At 37.5% G+C, this 25463-nt stretch overlaps 1 protein-coding gene across 1 annotated transcript in view; it reads left to right on the top strand.

The window, feature by feature from the left end:
- LOC122807086 (mitogen-activated protein kinase 12-like) overlaps nucleotides 1-25463 on the top strand; it is a 672606-nt gene that overhangs the window by 486004 nt on the left and 161139 nt on the right. Inside the window, exon 8 of the mRNA XM_044078025.1 lies at nucleotides 10505-10619. Coding sequence (XP_043933960.1) covers nucleotides 10505-10619 — 115 coding nt within the window. The remainder of the gene's footprint in view (nucleotides 1-10504; nucleotides 10620-25463) is intronic.

Below are 25463 nucleotides of genomic sequence, written 5' to 3'. Positions count from 1 at the left end.
TGCATGTTCTTGTTAGGGTAATAAAACATTATCTGCTATAAACATGCATGTATTGGTGTTCAGTGTTTCAGCTGATTGAGATCTTTGGCCTCAGCATTAAAGTGTGATACCCATGCAGTGGCCCAGTAGTCAAGGAGCCTCAGTCATCACCACTAACACCAGTGAGGGGCATCCACATTGGGAGATCACAGTCATTCTGGGGCTGGTTTTTCCCTTTCTCCCCAGATCCCCAGTAAGACTCCCCATTGGCACAGATATAGGATTCAGATCTCAGTTGAGTAGTCAAGCCAAAACCTCCAGTACCCTCTCTGTCCAACTAGTGCTTTGTGTCTCTGCCCAAGCAGCTGACATACACACACACACATACACACACACACACACACACACACACACACACACACACACACACACACACACACACACACACACACACACACACACTTTGAGATTTATTTTATATACAAACACACAGACACTCCTGGGGAAGGCTGGCACAGGTTTACTAGCCATGCCCCCTTCTGCCCAGGCTATAAGGTAGTAATCGCTGACACCAACTACTCTTATCATCTACTATAAAGGCCCTTACCAAAGGGTGCCCAATTCTACTATGCAATGTTATTATTATCCAATTTGTAAGTGTGACTGAGACTTGAAGGCTGTTTAGGAGTGGCTTATACAGTATCACCAAATACATGCAAGTACTCTAAGAGCTTAAATTGTCTCTACACAAAACAGCCACAGTTGAAAGGTTTAAAACATTTAATAATAAATAATAAAAACACAAGACTATACTTATTAACTCAGCAAAATGACATTACAGAGTTCAGAAATCATAGGAAATACTTTAAAACAACATTGTAGGACAGACTGACATAAACATAGAAAACAGCTAGACTAATCTTGCTATTGTTATCTATCTCTAAGAGAAATACTAAGATCTAAGATCCTACTTACAGAGCAAAGCAAGTGCTGGTGAGTTGTTGTCAGCTTCAAAACAAAATACAAAATGCTATATCTTTCTCTCTCTGAGAAAGTCTTAAATTGATAATACATATTACTGCTGAGTTATTTCAGATTACATCATTCTTGATACTTCTGCTTAAGTTTCTTAGGCTCACAGAACTTAAAATTTAACATTTCTTTATAATCTGCACCTGCCAGAAAGCCGCAGTAATAAAATACACTTTACATGTGAAATAGTAATTATCTCTGTCCTAGGACAATAGAAAGAAACTTCTAGCCTAGACATCCTGTCTCCTAGCTTGAGATAAACTGGCTTTATAACACATCATACAATTCTTTATTGATCACCTTATTTTCTTAGAGTTTGCCAGTTAATGTTATATGTCCCAGTTTTCCACCATGAAAACATACATTACATAGGCATAGAGTTTATACACATTTCTGCTTTCTGCCAGCAGGGTGCACTGTGGTTACATTTTCGAAGCTCAGCACATAACAGTTTTCTTACATTTGTAACACAAGCCTGTGGATCATATTAACATTTACAATGACATATAATTATTTGCAAAATTCTATCTAACTAGGCTGGCAGCCTTTACAGTTTATCACACAGAGGATCAGAGTTTATGCTGAAATAATCCAGTACATGGATTCACCTTAATATCTGCATCAGAGTTTCCAAGTTCCTTATAGAAAACACATTTAGCCAGTGGGAATATTAGTCTGCTGTTGGGCCATGCTGGATGATGTGCTGTAGCTCCAGTGGTAAGCAGTAAGCCATTGTTCAGTGATGTCAGTCTACAGAAGGCAATTGTCCTTAAGATCAAAGGAATGTATTTTGAAAGGTGCCATGAGCTCCATTACTTTAGTTGCTTTATTGCTTCTTTACCTTCAGTATGATTTTCAACCGTAAGAGAAGAGAAAAATACAGTGTATCATTTGTAACAGCTTGCAAGCATGCATTTTGCACATATGTCAAGAGTTCCATTACTTTGGAAGCTTTATTGTTTTTTTTTTTTTTTTACATTCAATATGAACCTGTAGGGGAAGTGGCTTTTGATCATTTTTTTTACATCATGTACCATTTGTTTTACTTCTTCACTAAATCTTGGGTGTTTCTTAAACTAGTATCATTTTTTATAATGTAGTACATGCTGGTTAACAGCATTCATCTGTGTGTTAGTACCTTTGATAGTACTTGTGAAATAAATATATTTTTATTTCAACGGCAATGTGATTCTTCACTTAACATAGGAAGTGAAAGCCATTTGTTTGTGACAGTTTCTGGAGAATGTGTAGCAACTGCATGTTAGTGCTTCAGCATTTTGACAGTACTTGTAAAAAATCATGAAAAAATTTATTTTTTTCTTAACTAGAGCAAATGCTGTATGCTGCTTCCACGCAATCATAAATTACAAAGCAAAAATATTCTGCATCACCTTGACTGAAATAGGTTTGTTTGTGGTTTTGATAGTTCATAGATTTATAAGTTTGTAGAAGGCAGACTAGAGAGATTATTTAATTTGATTAAATAATAAAATAAGTTTTAATTAGATTAATTAATTAGATTAAATAAGTAAATTAGAGATTTACTTAATTACTTAAGTTGGGTGTCTTTGAAAGAATATATGTGGACAGTCTGATGTTGGCCTCCATCCAGATGTACTCTTGCCTCTCTCACCTCTTAAGTGTCATTTGACATTGCGGCTGATGCAGCATTGAACCAGACGCTTTACGAGAAATGAGCTGTAGTGACATCAGTATTGGTGTGACACATTATAATTGAATGATAGTGTCTAGAAAGGGTATGTCCCTTCAGGAGAGAAGTGCCAATGTCCAACTGGCCTAATAACAATCCAGGGGGGGTTGCTACGACGATCACAGAGGAACACTGCCGGGGCCCAGCCGCAAGATAACACTGCAGTGGGAAGCTCTCCAGCTTGCCTACCCTCCACTAGGAGATAAGAGCCCACCAGGGAACTAAGGACCCATCCTAACCTACCAGCTGTAACATCACCTTATAAGTGTACCCCTGTGCTCTTCCAAGAAAAGAAAGAAGAGAGTATGTGTTGTCCTCATACTGACTTTAAAGCTAATCTGTAGGCTGCTTAATTCCTTGTTATTGTTAACTGCAAGCTTCTCTGGCTGGTCACCCAGCAGCCATACCCCCCCCGTATCCTGTAGTCAAAGTATAGTCCCTCTCTTGTGTTAACCTTACCTACCCTAGCTAAATAGATCATCTTTCTAGCCCTAGTCTAGCCTTCCCCAGAAACTACCTCTACTGTAATTCATCAGACTGTCCACTAGGTGGCACCTTTTCCCTATCTTTTTCTATCCCTCCATCCCAGAAAATACTCATACTATTGTATGCTGCCTATACCCTTCCTACTATCGACCCTTCACACAACCCTGTTCTGCTTGAATTACCCACTTTCCACCTTTATATACTCCCATTCTACTTCTTATTCACTCTATAATCACTTACAAATGCCTTCTACCAGCACCTGCAGGACTGCATGGATAAGGCAATCCCAAGCAAAACAAAGACTCTTTGTACCAAAGGCAAGCGTCCAGTCTGGTGGACCCCAGCCATAAACAAACTCTACAACAAAAGGAGGAAGCTACTACAAGATAGAGCAAAATCCTTAAAAGGTAAGACACCCTTGATCACTATAAGTAAAAAACTAAGAGCTCTCATAAAATCATCCAAAGCAAATTTCGAGAGAAAAATAGCTAAAGACTCAAAAGACAATCATAAGGCCTTCTTTAGCTATGTTAGAAACCTGGGAGGAAACTCCCAGATATGCTCAGAGCTAGTTCAAAATGATGTGAAGATTACTGATCCTACAGACATTGCCAACATACTGGCTGACAGGTTCAGTGCAAACTTCTCCCCCCCCCAAAAAGAGAGATATCTATACCAAACGATTGCAGCCCCCCCAACATCTCCAGCGCCCCAGTGGGGACTGCTCCCTCCAAAGCCAAAAACACAGCATCCATGGGACCTGATGGTGTCCCCGGCTGTGTGCTCCATGAACTCAATGAGGAATTAAACCCACAGCTAGGACAGCTGTTTAATCAAAGTCTTACCTCTGGATACGCACTCCAGGAGTGGCGCACTGCAACTGTGGTACCACTTCACAAAGGCGGTGCCTCCACCGACCCTGGAAATTACCAGCCCATTAGCTTGACAAGCCTTATCTGCAAAGCCATGGAGAGGATCATAATGGACCTCATAAATAAAGATATAGGGAATTTGCAGACTTTGGATCCAACCCAGTTTGGCTTTGTCAAAGGCAGATCATGCCTTTTAAACTTGGTTGACTTTTGAAACAGTCACCAAAGCCATTGATGAGGGAAAGGCAGCCCATACAGCCTACCTCGATCTGGCTAAGGCCTTCGATACAATACCCCACTCGGGTATCATTGAAAAACTCATCAGCTTAAATGTCAACCCATACATCACAAGATGGGTTGCAAACTGGCTGAGTGACAGAACCCACAGGGTCAGAGTTGCTGGCGCCATGTCAGACTCAAAGCCTGTCACAAGTGGTGTCCCACAGGGCTCAGTCCTGGGCCCACTCTTGTTTGGCATCTACTTTTCCGAAGTACAAGCAAACACAGGAGGGTTATGGCTGACAAAGTTTGCAGATGACTGCAAACTGGGCCATAGTAGAAAACACATCTGACACAGATATCCTTCAGAAGGGTCTCTCAGAAACGGATAACTGGTGCCAGAGCCACGGCCTAAAGTTAAATGCCAAAAAATGCATAGTCATACCCTTCGGGAAAAACAAGGTTACCCCTAGCTACCAAATAGGTGTCAATCCACTGAGCACAGAAGAAGTTATCAGGGACCTGGGGACCCAGGTTGATAGTAGTCTGTCATTCGACACCCATGTAGCTAAAGTAGTTAGGAAGACCTTCTACATTGCCCACCTTATCATGAAGGGATTCTCATCTAGATCAAGGGAGGTCATAGTCTCCCTTTACTCATCACTCATCAGACCAATGATTGAGTACAATGCCCCATTCGGAATGTATCTGACCCGACACTTGCAGCAGCTGGAGAGGCCACAAAAGTTCCTCACCAAAAGGATAAAGGGTCTCAAAAATCTGTCTATTCAGTCGCTTACCGCTTGCTCAGAGGTGACCTTTGCCTAACATACAAGGCCATGTCAAACCCAGATTTGATGAATATGCTTCACCTCAAAAAATCTAGATCCATCAGAGCCACAAGGGCGGGAGACTTAAACCTTGACACGGCTATTAATAGGACGTGCTGGAGGGATAGATTCATCACCCAAAGACTCCCTATGCTGTGGAACAAAATCCTGGTACATGTGAGGCAGAGCACCTCGCTGGCCTTGTTCAAGAGAAATCTTGACCAATGGATGGGAGATCGCAGATATACCCCAGGGATTACCTCAGTGTCACTGCTCGACAGAGGCACAGCAAAATAATGGGTATAGTTCCCCATACTAAAGGGGTGGCGTAAGCCACAAAACGATGGGCTAGGCTTGTAAATGCCCTCGGGCAGATAGCCTAGTATGAACCTATGAACCTATGAACCTATACCAATCTCAAATTAACTTACCTCTACAATCAGCATTCCACTGATTGTTCACCTTGGCTGTTTCACTCACTTGTCTCTACCCTCTCCCTGCCCCCAATTCCCACCTGCCCCAGAGTTTCTACATTTATTCCTGTTAACTACATCCCCATCATATCTGCTCCAATCAATTGACACACCTTATTACTACTTTCCACCCTTCTTGACAAATCACCTCACCTGGCCATATTATACTATCTCCCTACCTTTCTTGTAACAACTTCCTAACTGTTAATACTACCTACCCCCTTTTATTCCACATCTTATACTAAGATAATGGCTAAATTATCCATTCCATATCAAACAAAAATTTTAATCCTGGCCTCTCTCTTACCTCCTCTGACTATTACCTATCTATTAACCTCCTATGAACAACCATTACACCCTAACCTTCTCTTCACCTCCAAATTCACTTCCACACCACTACTAGCTATCTCCCAAACCAACATCAACATCACAACTAGTCTCTGCTACTTACAAGCCAAATATCATAGATTGGCCCATATAAAGTACATCAATCTACATATTAGAAAATCACTTTACTATTTCTGTAATTTTCACAACCCTATATATAGAATATACCTCCAAGCCCTGCTAGATCGGGACATTCATCCTAACCCTGGCCCAAACAATACTCCAGCCACTGAATAAGGCAACTTTAACATTACTAGTATACAAGCCCCAATTAAACCTTCTAACTCACTTTATATAGCACATCTTAACATACGAAGCATTAACATCAAAATTGCCCAACTCCACGCCCTCTTAGATATCCACCTATTTGACATCCTATGTTTATCTGAAACATGGCTAAAACCTACAATTAATGACAATGAAGTCACCCCACCTGGCTACAATATCCTCAGATTAGACCGTAAAAACAAAAAGGGAGGGGGGGTAGCAGTCTTTTATAAAACAGAGCTACAAGTTGCCACTGCAAACCTTAGTCCACCTGTATAGAATAATGCAGAAATCCTCATTACCAAACTTCAGGTCAACACATGTAAATCCATAAACATTGCTTGTATCTACCTTCCCCCTGGAAATAACATTAATACCCTTGAAAATATTCTAAACTGGCTGTCTATTAATCTTCCACAAGAAACTTTAGTCCTTGGAGACTTTAATATCGACTGGAAGTCCTGTAGTACTCTACATCCTACCACCCATATTAACCTATATGGCTTCTCACAAGCCATCACCTCCCCAACCAGGATCAATAAAACAAATAACAAAGAAATCACCTTAGATTGGATTCTTACTAATTCTCCTCTTCAAACATGCAAAGTAGGAACCCTCCATGATGATCTAAGTGACCACTCACTAACATATATCATCAGACACAAAACAAACATAACTTACCCAAATACCTTTAGGACAATACGGACCAAAAAACATTTTAACCCAGAACTATTCCAATTAGAACTTAAACACTGCAACTGGTTACCGCTAATATCCCTCCCACTAGATGAATCAGTGAAATACTTTAATTCCACATTCTTAGCCATCCCTGACCACCATGCCCCATCAGGCTCCATTAGAAATAAGGCTAAACTTGCCCCGTGGCTTACAATAGCTACTAGGCAAAAAATCCTCCTTAGAAACAAATCTTGGACTAAATGGCGCATTACTAAGAATTCTACAGACCACCAATACTTTAAACAACTTAGAAATAACAACAAAAAAAGCTATCCTCTTAGATAAAAAAAACTTTTACTTCCAGCTACAACAAACTCACCAAAAGAATCCACAAAAGTTTTGGTCTAGCATTAACAAACTACTACACCCAGGCCAGTCTATTACACCTAACCCCCAAGGCTCCAACCGTGAGAATCCAACACAAACTGCCAACACCTTCAATTCTTTTTTTACAGATGCCATCCAAACTCTGGCTAGTCAATTATCTCCAAGTACCTCTAATCTAGCAATCTCACCTACTTGCCCACTTCCATCATTTCAGTTACAATCTGTTTCTACTTCCTTTATCTGCTCTCTTCTCCAAAAACTAAAACCTACCACCCCCTCTACTGACCAACTACCAGCAGAATATCTGCAAAAAGGAGCCAAAGCCATAGCCTTCCCCATTTCCATACTGATAAACAGAACCATAAGAGAAGGAACTATCTCATCTATCTGGAAAATCTCGCACATGATCCCCCTACATAAAGGTGGGAACTCCAATGACTTTTAAAACTATCGTCCAATAGCTTTACTCTCCCCACTGGCATAAATAATGGAAAAATGCATCCATAACCAACTACTTAACCATCTTATCCAAAATAACTTACTCGCCAACTGTCAACATGGATTTAGACCATACCACAGTACCACCACTGCACTGTTATCCTTTACAGACTGCATAAATAAAAACCTTAACAACAATATTTTCTCTTCAGTCTTTATAGATATATCTAAAGCTTTTGACATGGTTAATCACCATCTCCTTATAGATATACTTAAATCCCTTTCTCTTGAACCTTTAGCCTTAAATTGGTTCAAATCTTATTTAGACAACAGACAACAGGCTGTACTATGGGACAACAATCTATCTGCACACCTCCCCATTTCCCTTGATATTCCCCAGGGTTCCATATTAGGCCCACTGCTATTTTCCATTTTTATTAATGACCTCCATTTAGCAATTCCTCATGCAACTTGTATTCAATACGCAGACAACTCCACTATATTTTGTTCAGCTAATTCTCCTTCGGAGCTGCAGTTCCTTACCCAAAAAGCATTTAATACAGTAGAACAATGGTTTTTAAACCGCTGCCTCCTACTGAACCCTAAAAAAACTAAACTTCTACTTTTTACTCCAACCCATAAGTCAACCCCTGCTTACTTCACACTCATATCTAAGAACGGCACTCTCATATCTCATGACCCAACCACCAAAGGTTTAGGAATAACTATAGATAGCAACCTTAACTTTGATACTCACGTTAACAGTACAATAAAAATAGTCAACAAGAAATTGGGATCCCTCCATAGAATCAAACCCTTTCTTACTCCATTAGCCAGGACTGCTATAGTCAGAACCCATTTAATCTCCACTCTACTCTATGCTTCACCTGTATACACTAATCTTTCAAAAAACAACCTCAACAAACTGGCAATTTCCTATAATAATATTGCTAGATTTGACACTGGCTCTCCTTTTAGAACTCATCATTGTAGCAACCTAAAACAATTAGGATGGCTAGAGTTCCAAAATCAGCTTCTATTTCACCAGCTTGCTATTACCCATAAGAGCCTGTATCACCCCACCAATACACCTATACTTACTACTCTCATTACCCCCTACAACAATCTTAAGAATCTATGCTCCTCTAATAAACTACTTATTAGTACTAGCAGATCAAACAACTTAGCAGGAGATTCTTTGTTCTCTAATTCTGTAGGAAAACACTGGAACCTACTTCCCACTGAACTCCTATCTCTGTCCTCAATAACACTTTTTAAACAGAAACTAAACCTATTTCTTAGTACTCACTGGTTATGCCCTTGCACTAACCCTGACTAACTTTCTTACTTTATACCTATGTATACTTTTCACCTAATATTAAACTGCACTAACTACTGACTTCTCCTTACTGATTCATATAAAATCATGTTTTCCAATTTAATTCTATGCATATATGGATAAAGTAAACAACTTTTTGTATATTACCTTTACTATTTGTATTATGCTCACCATTAGTTTTGTACTTTTTTAATAACAGCTGCATCAAGCTTGTACTGCTACAACAGTATTGGACTTTTTTTAATAACAGTTGCGTCAAGCTTGAACTGTCAGAACTTTTATACTATATTGTGTATTTGTGTTGGAGCTTTTCTCCCAGGGCCTCTACTGAAAATGGACATGTATCCAGTTAGACTAGCCCGGTCAACAAATGTAAAATAAAATAAATAAATAATTTGTTTGTGCTTTTCCACATTAATTTGGCCTACAAAACATGAATTTCTCAGCGTGGCTTGGCAAAGCACTTCTGACAGTTTGCAAACACAATGTTTATTTTAAATAATCTCTAACAGCTTGTGAAGGAAGTTTTTATTTTAACTAAAGACCAAATGCTGTATGCTGCTTCCCCACTATCATTTTGATAACACATCTGTAACCAATAATCCTGTAACTCTGACAGTTTTCTAGTAATTTAGCACTTTTGATAAGTGTTTGTAAAAGAAATGTATGTTTCTTTGTATCTAAAGCAAAACTAGTCTGTTGCTTCCACACCACCACAAATCCCAAGGCAAAAATGTTTTGGCTTAGCTTGGATAAACTTGGCTTGCTTACTTGCAGTTCTAATTGGGAAGATCAAAGAGCAGCAAATGTACTGATTTCATTTTGTTTGCTTGAGCTTCTCCCTAATCATTTTAAAATGCTTTTTACACTTATAAATTGCAAAACTAATAGTCTACTACAATTCTATTGCAAGCTAAGATGCGGTATTAACAAATGCTTATTTATTATCCATAATGTTTCCAGATAAGGCATTTCAAAATACTTATAATTGAGGCTTCTTATTTTATGGCATTTATATCTTGGGCAATGATTCAGAAGGAAATTTTTTTCACTTCTTGATTAAACAACTAAGTAAGAAATATTTAGTACATTAGGTAGATTTAAAGTAACTGTAGTTGCCAAAAGTAGCAGGACTTCTGTTTAATAGAAACATTAAACAACAAAGTTAGGAAATTAGTTCTAGTGCAACGTTTGCATTATAATGTTGTAGAATGCTTAAATATATGAATTTAACAAAAGCCTTAAAGATCTTCCGTCAGTTGTGTAATTCAGTGTGGTTTTGGTATTCAAAGGAGGATTGAAATTTAGGCTGTTAGCTCTGCTTGACTATCCAGTAATCATCTGCTGAGGAACTAATTTAGAGAAGTACTGAATTTAAATCATATTATTTTATTTCTTACTTTCAGATTTTGGATTTTGGTCTTGCGCGTCACACTGAAAGTGAAATGACAGGATATGTTGTAACAAGGTGGTATCGAGCACCAGAGATCATTCTCAACTGGATGCACTATAACCAGACAGGTAGGTGGTACACTCACACTATCACCTGGATGATTGTTTACCATTTAGCAAATTATTCAAAGTCTAACCAGTAGTCAGAAAGTAGTGTAGTTTGTGTAGCAACCAGTGAATGGGATAAAAGGAGCTTAACTAAGCAAGAAAATAATGGTCCAATCATGGGTGTTTTGAGTCTCAGAGCTATAAGTGGAAGGTCTCCCCAACTCAGAAAGTTTGCCATTTCCCTATAACACCTACCTTTCTTAGAAGATGGCCCCTCTATTCATTTTAGTTGCCTTCTTTTTTTTCTTTTCTTCTGTTATTTTTCAATTTTTCAAGTCTTTTTTTTTTTTTGAGTAAAAGTAGTCCATATCTGGGTGGGGTCTATATTATAGTTTTGAAGTTTTTAAACTTCGAATGCTATAATATCGACCCATTTTTGTCGAAAACTCAAAATAGCGAAGCCATGGAACTTCGAAATCTTACCTAAGGTAAGATTTCTGTTGTCCGTTCCATGGCTTCACTATTTACTCTACTGTGGTGAGAAGTTTACGGACCGGGGTAAGGTAAGTATGTGAACGGAGGTTATGGACGGGGTTAAGTTAAGTGTGGGAATGGATTGGGATAAGGTGAGTGTGCGATAGGGACTTTAGGGTTAGGGAGCAGGTAAGGTGAATATGCAGTAGTTAGGTGCTTTAGGGTTAGGGAGAGGGTAAGGTGAGTGTGCAGTAGTTAGGGACTTTAGGGTTAGGGAGCGGATAAGGTAAGTGTGTGATAGGGACTTTAGGGTTAGGGTTGGGTTAAGGTGAGTGGATAGGTAGTAGTGTAGGGTTAGAATTATGGTTTTGTTAAGTGTATGTGCGTGGTTTATTTATTTTGGTGTGCTTGTGTTGTGTGTTTGTGTTTTGGAACAGCAAACTTTTTCCCTGGGAAAAATTTGCTGTTCTGTATGTTCAATATTTTGTGGTTTAGATATTTTAAGTACGATGAAATAGCGTTCACTATTTAAATCGTACAATAGAGTAATATAAACGCATCTGGGTGGCAGTATGGTCCAACAGTTAGTGTTGCTGCCTCACAGTGTGTTTGTCTACATGTGTGCACATGTGTGCACGTGTGTGTGTGTGTGTGTGTGTGTGTGTGTGTGTGTGTGTGTGTGTGTGTGTGTGTGTGTGTGTGTGTCCTGTAACAGACAAGAAGCCACTCCAGGTTTAGTTTCAATGGTTTGCGTACACTGAATGCCACAGCAGGGTTCATCTTCTTATGAGCTGCTGTGGAAGCATGTCTATGAAAATGGTTTCTGTTATTAAATTATGCTACAGTTGATTAGCTCTGTGACACCCCACTACTGGGCCAGTAATCAAGGAGCCTCAATCCTCACCACTGGCAACAGTGGGGGACATACACACTGGGAGGATGGCAAGTACACACACAGTAAAGTGCTATTTCCCTTAAGAGCACACAGAGACCACAGTCAGTCTGGGGCTGGTTCCTCCCTCTTTCTCCAGATCCTCAATAAGACTCCCCACTGGCACAGCTATAGAGTTGAGATCTCAGCTGAGTGGCCAAGCCAAGACCTCCAGCACCCTCTCTGTCCAACCAGTGCTTCATGTCCCTGCCCAAGTAGCTGAGACACACACACTCTTTGAGGTGTGATTTATATACAAACACACACACACACACACACACACACACACACACACACACACACACACACACACACACACACACACACACACACACACACACCTGGGAAAGGCTGGCACAGGTTTACTAGCTTTTGCCCAGACTATAAGGTAGTTTTGACTGCCACCATCCAGTCTTTATCAGCTGCTTTAAGGCCCTTAACAAAGGGTGTCCAATTTTACTGTGTAATACTATTAATCCAAATGGTAGTTTGATCAAGAGCAAGGCTATTAGGAGTGGCTCACACAGTGTCACCGAATAAATATGCAAGTACTCCCAGAACTTAAATATGTCTCACAGATATCAGCCACAATGAAAGGTTTAAATATGTTTAATAATAAATAATAAAAGACAAGAAAATAGTCATCAAATAATCAGTTACATCAGAGTTGAAAATCACAGAAAATATTTAAAACAATATTGCAGGATAGTCTCAAATAAATAAAGAAAAACATCTAAATTAAGCTCAGCTATATTCCTGACTATATCTAAATGAAATTACTGTATCCTAGTTAACTTACTTGCAGAACAAAGCAAGTGTATGATGAATGGGTCTTGTCAGGTCAAAGACAAAATACAGAATGCACTACCTTTCTCAGAGAGTTCTTAAATTAATATCTCAAATATTGCTGCTGAGATACTTGCAGCATGACATCACTTCTTGTCATCTGACTATCCCAGGTGAAAACCCCCACTGCAGCTGGTAGCATTTAGCATATCTCTGTGAAAATACATAAACAATGACTTCTCTTAGATCTAAGGCAAATGGTGGAAGTCGTAAAATAATTTCCAATCCCCCACATTTAAAGACAGCACAAAAACTTCTAGGTCTAGACATCATGTCTCCTGTTGCACTGAAACCATCTTTTATGATGCAGTTACAAAATAAGTTAATTTTAACTATTTTTCTGAAGTTTTGCAAGTTAACCTTCAGTGTGCCAGTCTCCACTGTTAAAATATATACATGTACACAGTTACAGTAGTTTATATAGATTTCTGTTTTTCCCAGTAGGGTACACTGTGGATACAGCTTTAAGCTGAGTACCCTGCAACATATCTCTTCAGCACATATGTCAGTACAAACCATCTTATATGACATACAGTTTTAATACATTTGTAACACAAGCATATGAATCATGTTGATATTCACAAATGACACATAACCATTTACAAAATTGCAGACAGCTGTGCTGGTAGTGTGTCCCTCTGTCTCATTTCTATGCAAATCATATTAATATTCACAAATGAAATATAATTATTTACAAAATTCCAGATAGCTAGGCTGACAATATTTCCTTTTGTGACAAGCTCTGTCAATCTTATGCTGTAAGTATGTGCTGAAAGTTATTTATAGTTTAAGGCCATTATAATCATAGTATTTGGTGCTGAAAGCTCATTTACGCTATTTTTGGCATCCCCAGGGACAGTTGTAGGCATCAGTCTGTCTCTCAGTATTAACAGTTTGTTACATCTTCTACCATGAGTAGCCTTGCACCATCTTATCACTGGACTGTAGGTTGTTTGCTGAAGTAACAGGGGGAGGCCATGGCCAACGTAGTGAGACTAATACAAGACAAGATTTTTATTGAATCAGCCCTCTCACATAGGGAAAGCAAGATGTTCAGTGATACCAGAAAGTTCATGTTTGTGCAAGCAACACACACACACACAGACACACACACACACACACACACACACACACACACACACACACACACACACACACACACACACACAAAGACCTTCTATCTTCACATGGGATTACTCTGACTATAATATGTGCCCTCACACTCTCTACATTAAGAAGAGAGTGGTTGTACTATACTCTGCATTTTGTTACCCCAGCAATCTCTATGAAAACCTTTGTCTCTTCAAAAACCTATACAGCCAGTCTGTAAATGGAAATCCAACTGCTGCCTCAACAGACTGGTACCACAGAAAATGTACAGCAGTACTACAGAAAACTATAGTAGCAGAAGTATGGATTTCACAGTACACAACTTTTGGACAGTCATAACATCACTGCATACTTTAAAAGAAAGCTAATTTTAAAGTTTACAAATGCATTCAGAGTACAGCAATTGGCATGCACACTTAGAGCAAACACATTTAAGGAATTTTACAGTATATACATTTTATATATCCATATGAAGAAGCACCATTAATAGAAAACAACCCCACACACTTCCAAAATGACTTAAACTTGGGGCAAGACACTTCACCATGACCAATAATCTTATAAACCTATGTAGTGTTTTGCCTTGAAGGCAAGTCATTTTGAAATCTGGGAAAAGTAAAATAATTAACCAATGGCCCAAAACATATAAAAAAAGGGTACCTAATACATGCAGAACAAAACTGAATGAATGAATGAATGAATGAATGAATGAATGAATGAATAAATGAATGAATGACTAACTAACTAACTAACTAACTAACTACCTAAATAAATAAATAAATAAATAAAGCACACTCTTTCAACAAGTAGAATTTATTATAGTAAGATGGTAAGCTTTCATTCAGTACAAGTAAAGCAGAAACATTTATTTATTTATTTATTTCAGTTTGATTACCAGGGAAGTCCACTGGGCTTGGGGACCTGTTTTCAGTGGAGGCCTGGGGAGAAAAGCTCCACAGAAACAACAATTTTAATTATAAAAAAGAGTTCAGACACAGATAACATTACAATTAACAGGTGGCTACAAAATAGTCTACAATACCAATATCAGATTGCTAAATTAGCAAAAGTATTAACAGTTTCAGTTAAGTTCAGCAGGAAAAGATTGGCATATTGTATAAAAAGCAAAGAAAAAATTAAAAACTTTAACGTTTAGAAGCTTATGCAATTAGTATTTTAGAAGAGGTGAGGAAGGTAAGGAGGTTCACCTGGGTAGCTTAAGCATATAGTGCAAAAATGCTTTAGTAGCTTATACATTTAGTATTTTAGGAGAGGTTAGAAGAGGATTAGGAAGGTATAGAGGTTAGCTTGGAGAGAAGGGGGAGGATATTTGGACTGGTGTAGGTTGAAGAGTGCAGTTGCATATCCTATTTAGATAAAGGTGAGAATAAAGTTGGGTTTTGAAGTTGTCTAGGTTGTTGCAGGTTCTCAGAGAGTTGGGTGGGGCATTCCATTTTTCAGCTAGGGTAAAGGATAAGAGAAGTTGACCTGCTGGGCGCTTTGGTTTTTGTACTGTGATCCGGTTTTGGTGGGAAGATGTAAGGGATCTGAGGAGGGTATAGGGTTGAAGAATATTGGAAAGAGCAGGACAGTTAGTAGGATGGAACACTAATTTATGGGCTGTGGTGAGTTGGAGAAAGTTAAGATGATTGGGGAGTTCAAGCCAGTTTAGAGAGTGAAGGGAGGTGCAGTGATGAGAGGAGGATTTGGATTTAGTGGCAAATTTGGAGATTTTGTTGTAGCATTGTTCCAATTTGGAGGTAAGAGTAGATGATAGATTAGTGAGCAGAGGAGCGCCATATAGTAGAGAGGGAAGGAGGTAAGTAGAGGCAAGGGTTAGCCTAGTGGAAGGGGACAGAAAGTGGTTGTTTCTATACAGTAAGCCAACTTTTATATGTGTTTTTTTATGTTTAGCTGAATATGAGTATTGAATTTGAGCTGGTCATCAATTGTAACACCAAGAAGTTTAGTGGAGGTTACTATTTCAATCGTGGAGTTATTAAGGCTGGTTATTTGGAAAGAGTTTTTATCAAGAGATGAGGATGTGGAAGGGGAGAAGAGCAGGATCTTAGTTTTGTTGGCATTTAGGGAGAGGTGATTTTGGAACATCCAGTTTTCAGTGGTTGAAAATGCTGTTTGGGTTAGAGCCTGGAGCTCTGTTAGGTTAGGGGCTTAGCAGATCAGAGTGGAATCATCAGCATATTGCAGAATTGTGGTATTGGGGATGGCTGTATGAAAGTTGTTAATAAAGATATTGAATAGTAATGGGCCAAGAATGGAGGTACTCTGGTAGGGGTAGGAAGGAAGGTAGACATTGCTTGGCCCCATTTCACAGCTTGGGACCTGTTTGAAAGGTAGCTATAGAACCAGCAAAGAGCTTTTTGGCTAAGGTTGAGGTCAGAGAGATGGTTTAGAAGGAGGGAGTGGAAGATGGTGTCAAAAGCTTTGGATAGGTCTTGTAGAACGGATGATACTAAGTTACCGGAGTCACATGCAGAGTTCACAGAATGAAGGAAGGAGAGAAGGGCAGTGTTAGTACTGTGTCCTGGGTGGAAGCCGTGCTGGGTAGGAGAGAGTAGTTGGTGTTCAGTAAGGAAAGGCATGAGCTGTAGGTGGATACATTTTTCTAGGATTTTGGATATATGGGAGAGGATGGCAATGGGACGGAAATTGGAGACATTACAATTTTTGCCCCCTTTGTGAAGTGGAAGGATGAAAGCAGAACGCCAGAGTTTGGGTACATAGGATTTGAGTAGAGACCTATTTATTAGAATGCTGATGAGTATAGCAATGGAGTCAGAAGCTATCTTTAGGAAGGAGGATGGGATGTTATCAGGGGCATTGGAGCAAGGCTTTAGTTTATAGAGCAGTTTCTTTATTAGGTCGGTGGGTACTGGTTTAAGTTTGAAAGTGGGTGGGGGTGAAAAGGGAAAGGAAGATTGATTAGGGGGAGGGTTGTTGTTGGTGAAAGTCTTGGTTAGTTCAGCGATAGAAGAGGTGAAGAAGGAATTGAATAGTGAGGCAATTTCTGGGTCAGATTTGCTGGTGTCAGGACAGGAATTGTTTTTTGTACCTGGTCTAAGGAGGGAGTTAATGGAGTTCCAGAACTGTTTGGGATTTCTTGTGTGGTTTTCTTGTAGTTTGATGTAGTAAGATTTCTTATCAGTAATGACTAGATTTTTGGCAAGGTTTCTTAGTTGTTTAAACTTAAGGAACATTTCAGGCCGTTTGTGTTTAAGGTAGGCTTTCCAGGTTTTATCCCTTTGAAGAATAATCTTTTTAGTGTCATTGGTGAGCTAAGGGGTGGTTTTAGTTTTGATTCTTTTTCTTCTTGTTGGAGCTTGGGAGTTAAGGACAGTTAAGAATGTAGAATTGAAATAGTCAACAGCTTCATCTAGAGGCAGAGTTTTTAGGGGGTCCAGTTAGCTTAAGTTAGTTAGGTTATGAGTTTGAATAAAGTGGTGAGAGAGAGGGGAGGAGGGAGTGGCTCGAATGGGGAAGGCAGGGAGGTGGTCTCCTAATGAGTCAGGATTGACACCAGATTTTATAACTTTGTTAGGATGCGATACTAGTATCCAGTCAAGTATGGTGCCAGGGGGGGTACGTTTTGTTAGGTCTAGTAATGGAGTTAGTAAGTTGAGTGAAGTTGAATAGGTTGATAGTTTTATAAATATTTCATCAACAGTAAAGCAGTTAACCTGTCTATTAAACAAATTATGTCTACAGTTTTAAAATAATGAATATAACTAATAATTACTATAAATATATGATATACAATGTGTTGCAAAGTATCAATTTTCAATAAATGATTCGATTTAAACTATTATTTAACAGGGAACTGATTAAATCCTTTACACAATTGTACAATCAATATATATTACCAATCAATGTCCTTCAATAGCAGCTTATTTTCATGATTTCCATATTTTGGGTCCTTCTGAATAAATTCAAGCACCAGAAAAACAAATTTACGTTTATCATCAAAACTGAAATGTCCCCATAAAGTATTTTTATAGCATTTATCCTTATAGCACCTATATGATCAATAATACTGGTTTTCCATATCTTCTTTTTTCTTAAATACATAGACCATACAAGAAAAAAATACAGTATATCTATTGCAAAATACTTCAGAAAATGTTATACTTGTATACACTACTTTTTATATTGCAGCATGCATTGCACCCCACAAATGTCATTTTTACCAAACAACTACAAATGTTGTTGATCACAAAACAATCAATATAACAGTTTAGATAAAATATCTACAATAAAACATTCATACAAAACTTATCACATCTTCCTATCTTGTTCTACAACATTACATTTTCTAAGATAAGTTTATAAATTAGTAAAACAACTACAGCCATTTATTTTAAGCATGTAAGCAATACAGATAACATTTCTCCAAATCCCTGCTTATTCAATGGAAAAGTCTGAACACAAAGTAGTAGTGCACAAAACAGTTTAAAAGAACATATTAATTGTTGGACTGACTCTTATCTAGTTCAAAGTAATGCTTGCAGCGCAACCAAGGATTCTATTTTTTTAAGGAATGTTTGATTTTGATTTGCCTCACCTTTCTTTTCTCTTCATTCATCAGCTCAGTTAGAAATGTTATTATCTCCCCAAGAGTTGGTGGATCTTGTTTCTTCTTCTTATAGATTTTTTTCACGGCCAGCATTATTAAATATAATAACTGCCTAGCTGGTTTTGATACTCCTAAAATCCTCCTTCAATCCTATAAAATATGTTTCCTCATTAATAAAACCCTGGCTACCCAGTACCTTTCTTAATAGTTCTTGTATGCTGCTTCTAAGCCTCAGTAATACATTACAATGCCAAAAAATATAATGCCAGTCACCAACTTCCCGTATCTGCCATCTGGAACAGTGGTGTTAGAAACATTGCATAGCTTATTCTGTCTGGTGTGTAAAACTATTTGTCCAAATATTTCCAGGGAAATATTCTGATCAGTATCTCACAGCCATCCCTCTCCCATCCCTGGTTTGTGTCTTTTAACTACCATAGCATAGATTAGTTGTAAAGCCTTAAAGGATTTTGAAATGAATGTTCTCATCATAAGGAGGTCCTTTCCTATATTTATTAACATTTTTACAAGGTCACTGTTTTGCATCTCTCCCTTAGTCAACCATCCCACCTTTCTAACTTGTTACTGCAAGACTATATATATTAGATGTACATCTACCTGGAGATCATAGTACACCTTTGCAGTTAACCAGTCTATCACATTTGATTTAGCAGCTTATACCAATATTGCTACCTTGTCTCTTTCCTTTTCCATTGCCAGAAAAGCGTTGGATTTTCTAAAAATGTTGGTGTACTCCCAGTTGGGATTTACTCTTCATGACTTTGGGTTTAATCAGTTTTAGTTGCAATTTCTTTCATATCTTTCTTTAAATTATATGCCAATAGTTTACCCTACCAAAGAACATTAATCTTGATGGTCTCTACCATAACTGCCTTCCATACGGATTAGTAGGTTGGTATTTGCAGAGAAGCATACTGCATACCAGTACCTTAAAAGATCTGGGGCTTCCAATTCACATTCATCTTTTGGCAGCATGACCTTATCCCATACTGCTCTACATTTTGTCCCTCCCAAAAAAAGGGTTTTCATGTTCTAATTTAACTTGTTTTGGGTAGTTTTAAGTAGCGAAGTCCAAACAGATTGAATGACATGTTGTAAATGGAGGTACAAAATCATCTTCTTGAATATTCTGATCAATGTCCATAATTAAGTTTGTCCTTTTTTGTGGATGTCCTCTACAAGTATTAATTAGGTCTCCCAAAGTTAGTTCTCTGTACTGGTTGATCATTCAGGCAAACCATTCCCCTAAGTATCTTCAGCCTATCTCATCCCCATAGAAATGAGAACTGTTGTCTCAGGTTTGCATTGGATTATAATATATGGACATAGCATTAGTTTTAAACAGATTCATTTTATAACCTGAAATATCTCCATAATCAGCTAATAAAGTCAATTTATATGGAGAATGCCTTCCTGTGGGCTGGTCAGGGACAATAGAATAGAGGTTTAGAAAACTGCAGCTAGAGAAGGCATATTTTATTCAGTCTTTTAAAGTTAAATGGGTGATGAGGGGTCTTCAGTCCAGGAAATTCCTAACTGGTTTGAAGACAAATTCTTCTTTACACCAGGACTTGTTGCATATATTCAATATACATGGTTGTGAGCTCATGGAGCTCTTGGGTAAACATAATCAAATTCATATGAATTAACTCAGTACTTAAAAATCAGTCCTGGATATATCCATTACCAAAGACTTACTCTGAATAGAAAAATCAATACTCACATGTATTTAAGAAGGTAGATCGTGAATGTGATCAAATCAAGGAGAGGAAACTTAGAAAGTTTGAATGTGGCCGCATTGATTATCTTAAATATAAAGCATATGCTACACTACCTAATCAACATAGTGGGTTAAGTGTAAATGGGATTATGGCCCACGACAAGCAACCATCTGTTATTGATAATAGAGAGCTGGATAATGACACTGAACAAGCCCCTTTAGATTTTCTGCCTTTACGACATTCTGATTGTTTGAAAAACAAGAGGAACAGTTACTGCCCACAACTAAGAGAGGAATTCTCCTTGTAGTCTCTTCCATCATCCCCTCAGATAAGAATTATGCCGAGGACAGGAAACCAACAGAATTACCAGTCAGAATGTGACTTTCTTAATTAGTGACAATACACGTGTCAACAACAACAATAATAATAATAATAATAATAATAATAATAATAATTTTATCTGGTGATTTTAAGGTTTATAACTTCAGTTCTTATCACAGCAACTATTTAAATGCTGAGCTACTTTGTAAAGGCTCTTTGTACCAGTAAAAAGAGTGAGTATTACTGATATACAAAGCAAATTAAAGCTCTTTGTTAGAAAATTAAATTTAAGAATAATCTTTCATCCTAATACACTCAGCAATGAGTTTTATATTGCATTAAGAATACCTAGTACATACAACCTACCCCTAAATCTGGTTTTACAGAATTTTGACCAGGTTCGTGAACTGGATATTAGATATATGTTAAAACATCGATTGGACTTTACATGGTACAATATGAATTTCTGGCAAAAGAAACTGGTGGACCAAATCTACTCATCTGATAATTTAAGAATCATGAGACTGGATAAGGAGGGTGGTGTAGTTATGGACAAATTTGATTACATACAGAGGATGTATAATATCTTGCTTAATGATGCATATAGTGAGGTATCCTTAAATGAAATACACATTTCTTATAATAAATTGATATTCTGTAGTGTGATTTGGTAATGCAAGGACACTTCAGTCCTGATGAGTATAGCTATTTAATTATAAAGAAACCTTGTGTTTCAACTATATTTGGTATGCCAAAAAATTTTAAAAATTTACATAATCCTCCACTTAGACCAATTGTGGATGCAGGAACTTCTAAAACACACCCTACTGCGAAATGTTTATATTATTATTTAAAAACAGGAGCTCAGCAAATGGTTATTTCTGTAAAGATGCATGGGATTTTTATCCAAATGTAAACAGGTAGGCTTTACAGAGAGTTTAACATTTTTAACTATTGATGTAAAAGATCTATTCACTGTTATCTCATACGATGTTAGCTTGAACTGCTGTTTCTCAGATTCTCTTAGAGATAAAATGAAATTCCCTCAATATAAAATTAATATGCATGTACAATTGATGATCATTGTCCTTTCTAACAACTTTATACACTTTGAGAGCCAATATTTCTACATTTCACAGGCGTAGCTATGGGACCAGCCTGTAGCCTGTTGTTTCCCAGCTTCATGATGACTGAGTCAGAAACTAAATGCATCTTTAATAGCAGATTTACTTCATTGTGAACTTTATACACCTGACATTTGAATGATATAGGTATCCTCTGGGTTGATGATAAGGGAAACATCCCAAAATTTACTGAATATATAAACAATACAACCAATTTTCTTAGTTTTACATACAATATTGGTGAACATCATGTTTTTTTTCTAGACATTTTGATTAAAAAGATCATAAAGGGCATATGTTAACTTCTATAGAAAACCAACATACTCAGACTTTTTTTGCAGTGTACCAGCTGCCACCCATTAAATCAGAAAAGGGCAGTAATTAAAGAGCAGCTGGTTCGAGCAGCCCATATGGTCTCTTTACGTGACAATTTTTTTAAGGAGTGTCAATTGCTCAGTAATATGTTTTATAATAGAGGTTACCCTACTATGCTGATTAGTAACCTTATGGAGGAGGTTATTAGAAAGTGGTGTAATGGTTTTTACCTTCCCATTTTTATCTCAATATGCAGACAGATGTCAAACTAATCAATTAGTTAATATTTCTAATAATGTTTCCAACATACCTGATCATAAACATATTATTGCCTGGGGTCTATATTAGATCACCGAACGCTTAAAAAAGTGAACAGTGATTAATCAACCCTATATAAGCGAAAGCTTACAATCTCGAACTGTCAGAACAGCAGTTTTTTTTCCTAGGGAAAACAATCACTGTTCCAAAACACATACACACAACACAAGCACACCAAACAAACAGCAATCACCACAGATACACCTAAAACCTGACACCTAACCCTACACTAAACTATACACACACCACTAACTATCCACTTACCTTAACCCAAACCCTAACTCTAAGGTCCGTCACTATCACACACTCACCTCACCTGTTCCCTAACCCTAACCCGCACGTCCACACAATTGCACATTTATCTAAACCCGACCCGTAACTTTCCACCACAGCACTGAAAATACTGTAGCAACAGAAATGGACAACTGAATTCTTTCCCTAGGAAAACATTTGGGTTTCTGTTGCTTCAATATTTTAAACTTTCACTTACATAGGGTTGATCAATCACTGTTCACTTTTTTAAGCATTCGGTGATCTAATATAGATCCATTGCCTGTATGAACCAGGGGTCAGAACAAACTAAGATTTATGACACAGCTTGTGTTACTACATATTCTCTGGATAGTGAAATGATACATGAAATTGTTAATAAAAATTGGAACTTGGTCACAACTAATATGGACTTACTTAGTAAACTGGGTATAACACTCCATATTACTTATAAGAAAGGTAAGTGCTTTAAAAACATATTTGAAAATATTAAAGAAAATCTTAATAATATATCATTCATGATGTCTGCATGTGGCCATTGTAAATATTGTAAATACATGTATACAGAAACTCTGTTATTGTCCAACTGCAGAATATTAAGATTACAGGAAAATTTAATTGTAACATTAAAGCTGATTTTTTTATAGCTTTATGCCAAGAATGTTCAGTGTTTTATGTAGGCAAGATGGAGAGGAAAATGAAAGAGAGAGTTTATGAACATGTGTACGATATAAAGAAGAAAAAAAAGTACTAATGTTTTAAATAAAGAGAAATGATTATTTCCTATACATCATTTTCTATTTTTTTATATTAGAGAAGGTAGCTTATAACCTGAGGGGTGGACCTTGGAGTCTGCTACTAGAGAAGAGGGAGTTATGGAGGCAGCTTAATCTTAATGTCACTGTACCACCAGGATTAAATGATTTATTATTTATATCATGTCTTTAAAATTAAAAGAATATCGGAGATAAGTTGAAATAGTTATTATATACTAAATGTCTAGATTATTTATTGTTTATAATACATTCAGTATATTTTCTATAAATTGCAGTCTGGTTGCTATCATAATTCATATGTTTTTTATTTATCATAATGTGCATTTTTATTGTATGTGGCAAGTCATGTGATGAGGATTTGTATGTACTTAAATGGTCTTTGTATTGTTAGAGTTACTATACTTAAACCAAATTACACATATGTGCTCACACTTTAGAATGGCAGATGCATGTGTGACAAAGACATGCCTTGCTCCCTAAAAGTAGTGATGGACTAAAAGAATAAGCAGATGTAAGGCAACTCTTAAGAGAGGATCTGTAGCTTATCCAGTTAGTAGGGAAAAGAAAAGCCTCCGTGGTCTAGGAAGGTCTTGCATACTAATCACAATCTATGTTTTGGTGGTTGTTTAATAGTACTACATAATCTGCTGTTACACCTTCCTTTCTCTGTATTTATTTGATGTGGTTTGCATTGCACACAGCAGGGATGGCTCCCTTTCTGATGCTCATCAGGACATCTTTCATTGCTGTTTTTAGTAAAAAGATGACTTTGGCATGCAGTTTACAGTCCACATGCTATGGTGGTATACTTGTGAAACAATAGATGGCAAGAGTCTGTGATCCACATTATCTGTAGAGTGAGTCTTCAATCATCAGGTAACCAAAGCTGTTTCCCATTCTACCATTAAAATGAAACTGTCTAAAGGAATTCTCCCAGTTAGTAAAATCAAAATAAGTAAGTAACTAGATAAATAAAATATAATAATGTCTAGAAGCAGAACAGAAACAATCAGCTGGGAAAGGTATGATGCATTCCAATGCAAGTTAAAAGGTTCAGTACTTCTATGCCATACTACAGGTAACCATGTTTTAACCATTACATTTTTATAATGTTTTTCATTTATGCGGTCTGGTATGCAAAACCTATACTTATAGACTCATAATGTATTAACACAAGGATGAGACATGAAGATGTCACATTCAAGTAACACTAACCATATTTTTTGCAAGTTTCCACCACTTGTTTCACATTAAACTGTGATCACACCAAAATTAGCAACTCTAATATGTTTTTATACTTATTAAGCTAGCCTTTGTTAGTAGTAACAACCTTTGCACTTTATTCTCTCTGTTCAAAAATGTGGTTTACACTAATAAAAGCCTACCTTCCTAGTGGCAGTAGATGGTTTACTTTAATTGTTATTTATAACAATAAATAACAGTATCACCTACTCAAGTAGCACATAACCAGTTCATCCATGTTAACATTTTGGGGGTACAGCCTTCAAAAAAACTTAGAACACTGAATGCACTGATGCACTGTGTCTCATAGTGAGCTGAGGTGTGTATGTGTGTGTGTGTGTGCGTGTGTGCATGTGTGCGTGCTTGTGTGTGTGTGTGTGTGTGTGTGTGTGTGTGTGTGTGTGTGTGTGTGTGTGTGTGTGTGTGTGTGTGTAATACATTCCCTATGAATGAAACAGCAATTTTGCAAGCAAACAGAATGGTCCTTTTTGTTCACTTATAAAAGCCGAGTATTGTGATCTGCTAAAGTACCACCATTTGCATCTCATAGATTAACACTTTGAAATCCTCAAAGCTAAAAAGTAAGACATACTTGGAAACATGCCGATACCTACTACAGCGGGATACTAACTGAAATCGTTATGATTATCTTGTTCCTTTTGCATTACTGTTTACGTTTCATAGAGAAGTGAGGGAAAGAGATAGACTAGTTGAAAAACTATTCTTAAATTATATTTATTGTAAGGTGGCATTGATGGCTGTATATCTATGCCTTATGTTGCATGTCAGTACCTTATGTTGTTTT

Source organism: Protopterus annectens, chromosome 7.part0, assembly GCF_019279795.1.
Source record: "Protopterus annectens isolate FY-2018-M chromosome 7.part0, PAN1.0, whole genome shotgun sequence".
Classification (NCBI taxonomy): domain Eukaryota; kingdom Metazoa; phylum Chordata; order Ceratodontiformes; family Protopteridae; genus Protopterus; species Protopterus annectens.
The sequence above is the reverse complement of the archived record's forward strand: the minus strand, read 5'-3'. Positions and strand labels throughout refer to the sequence as shown.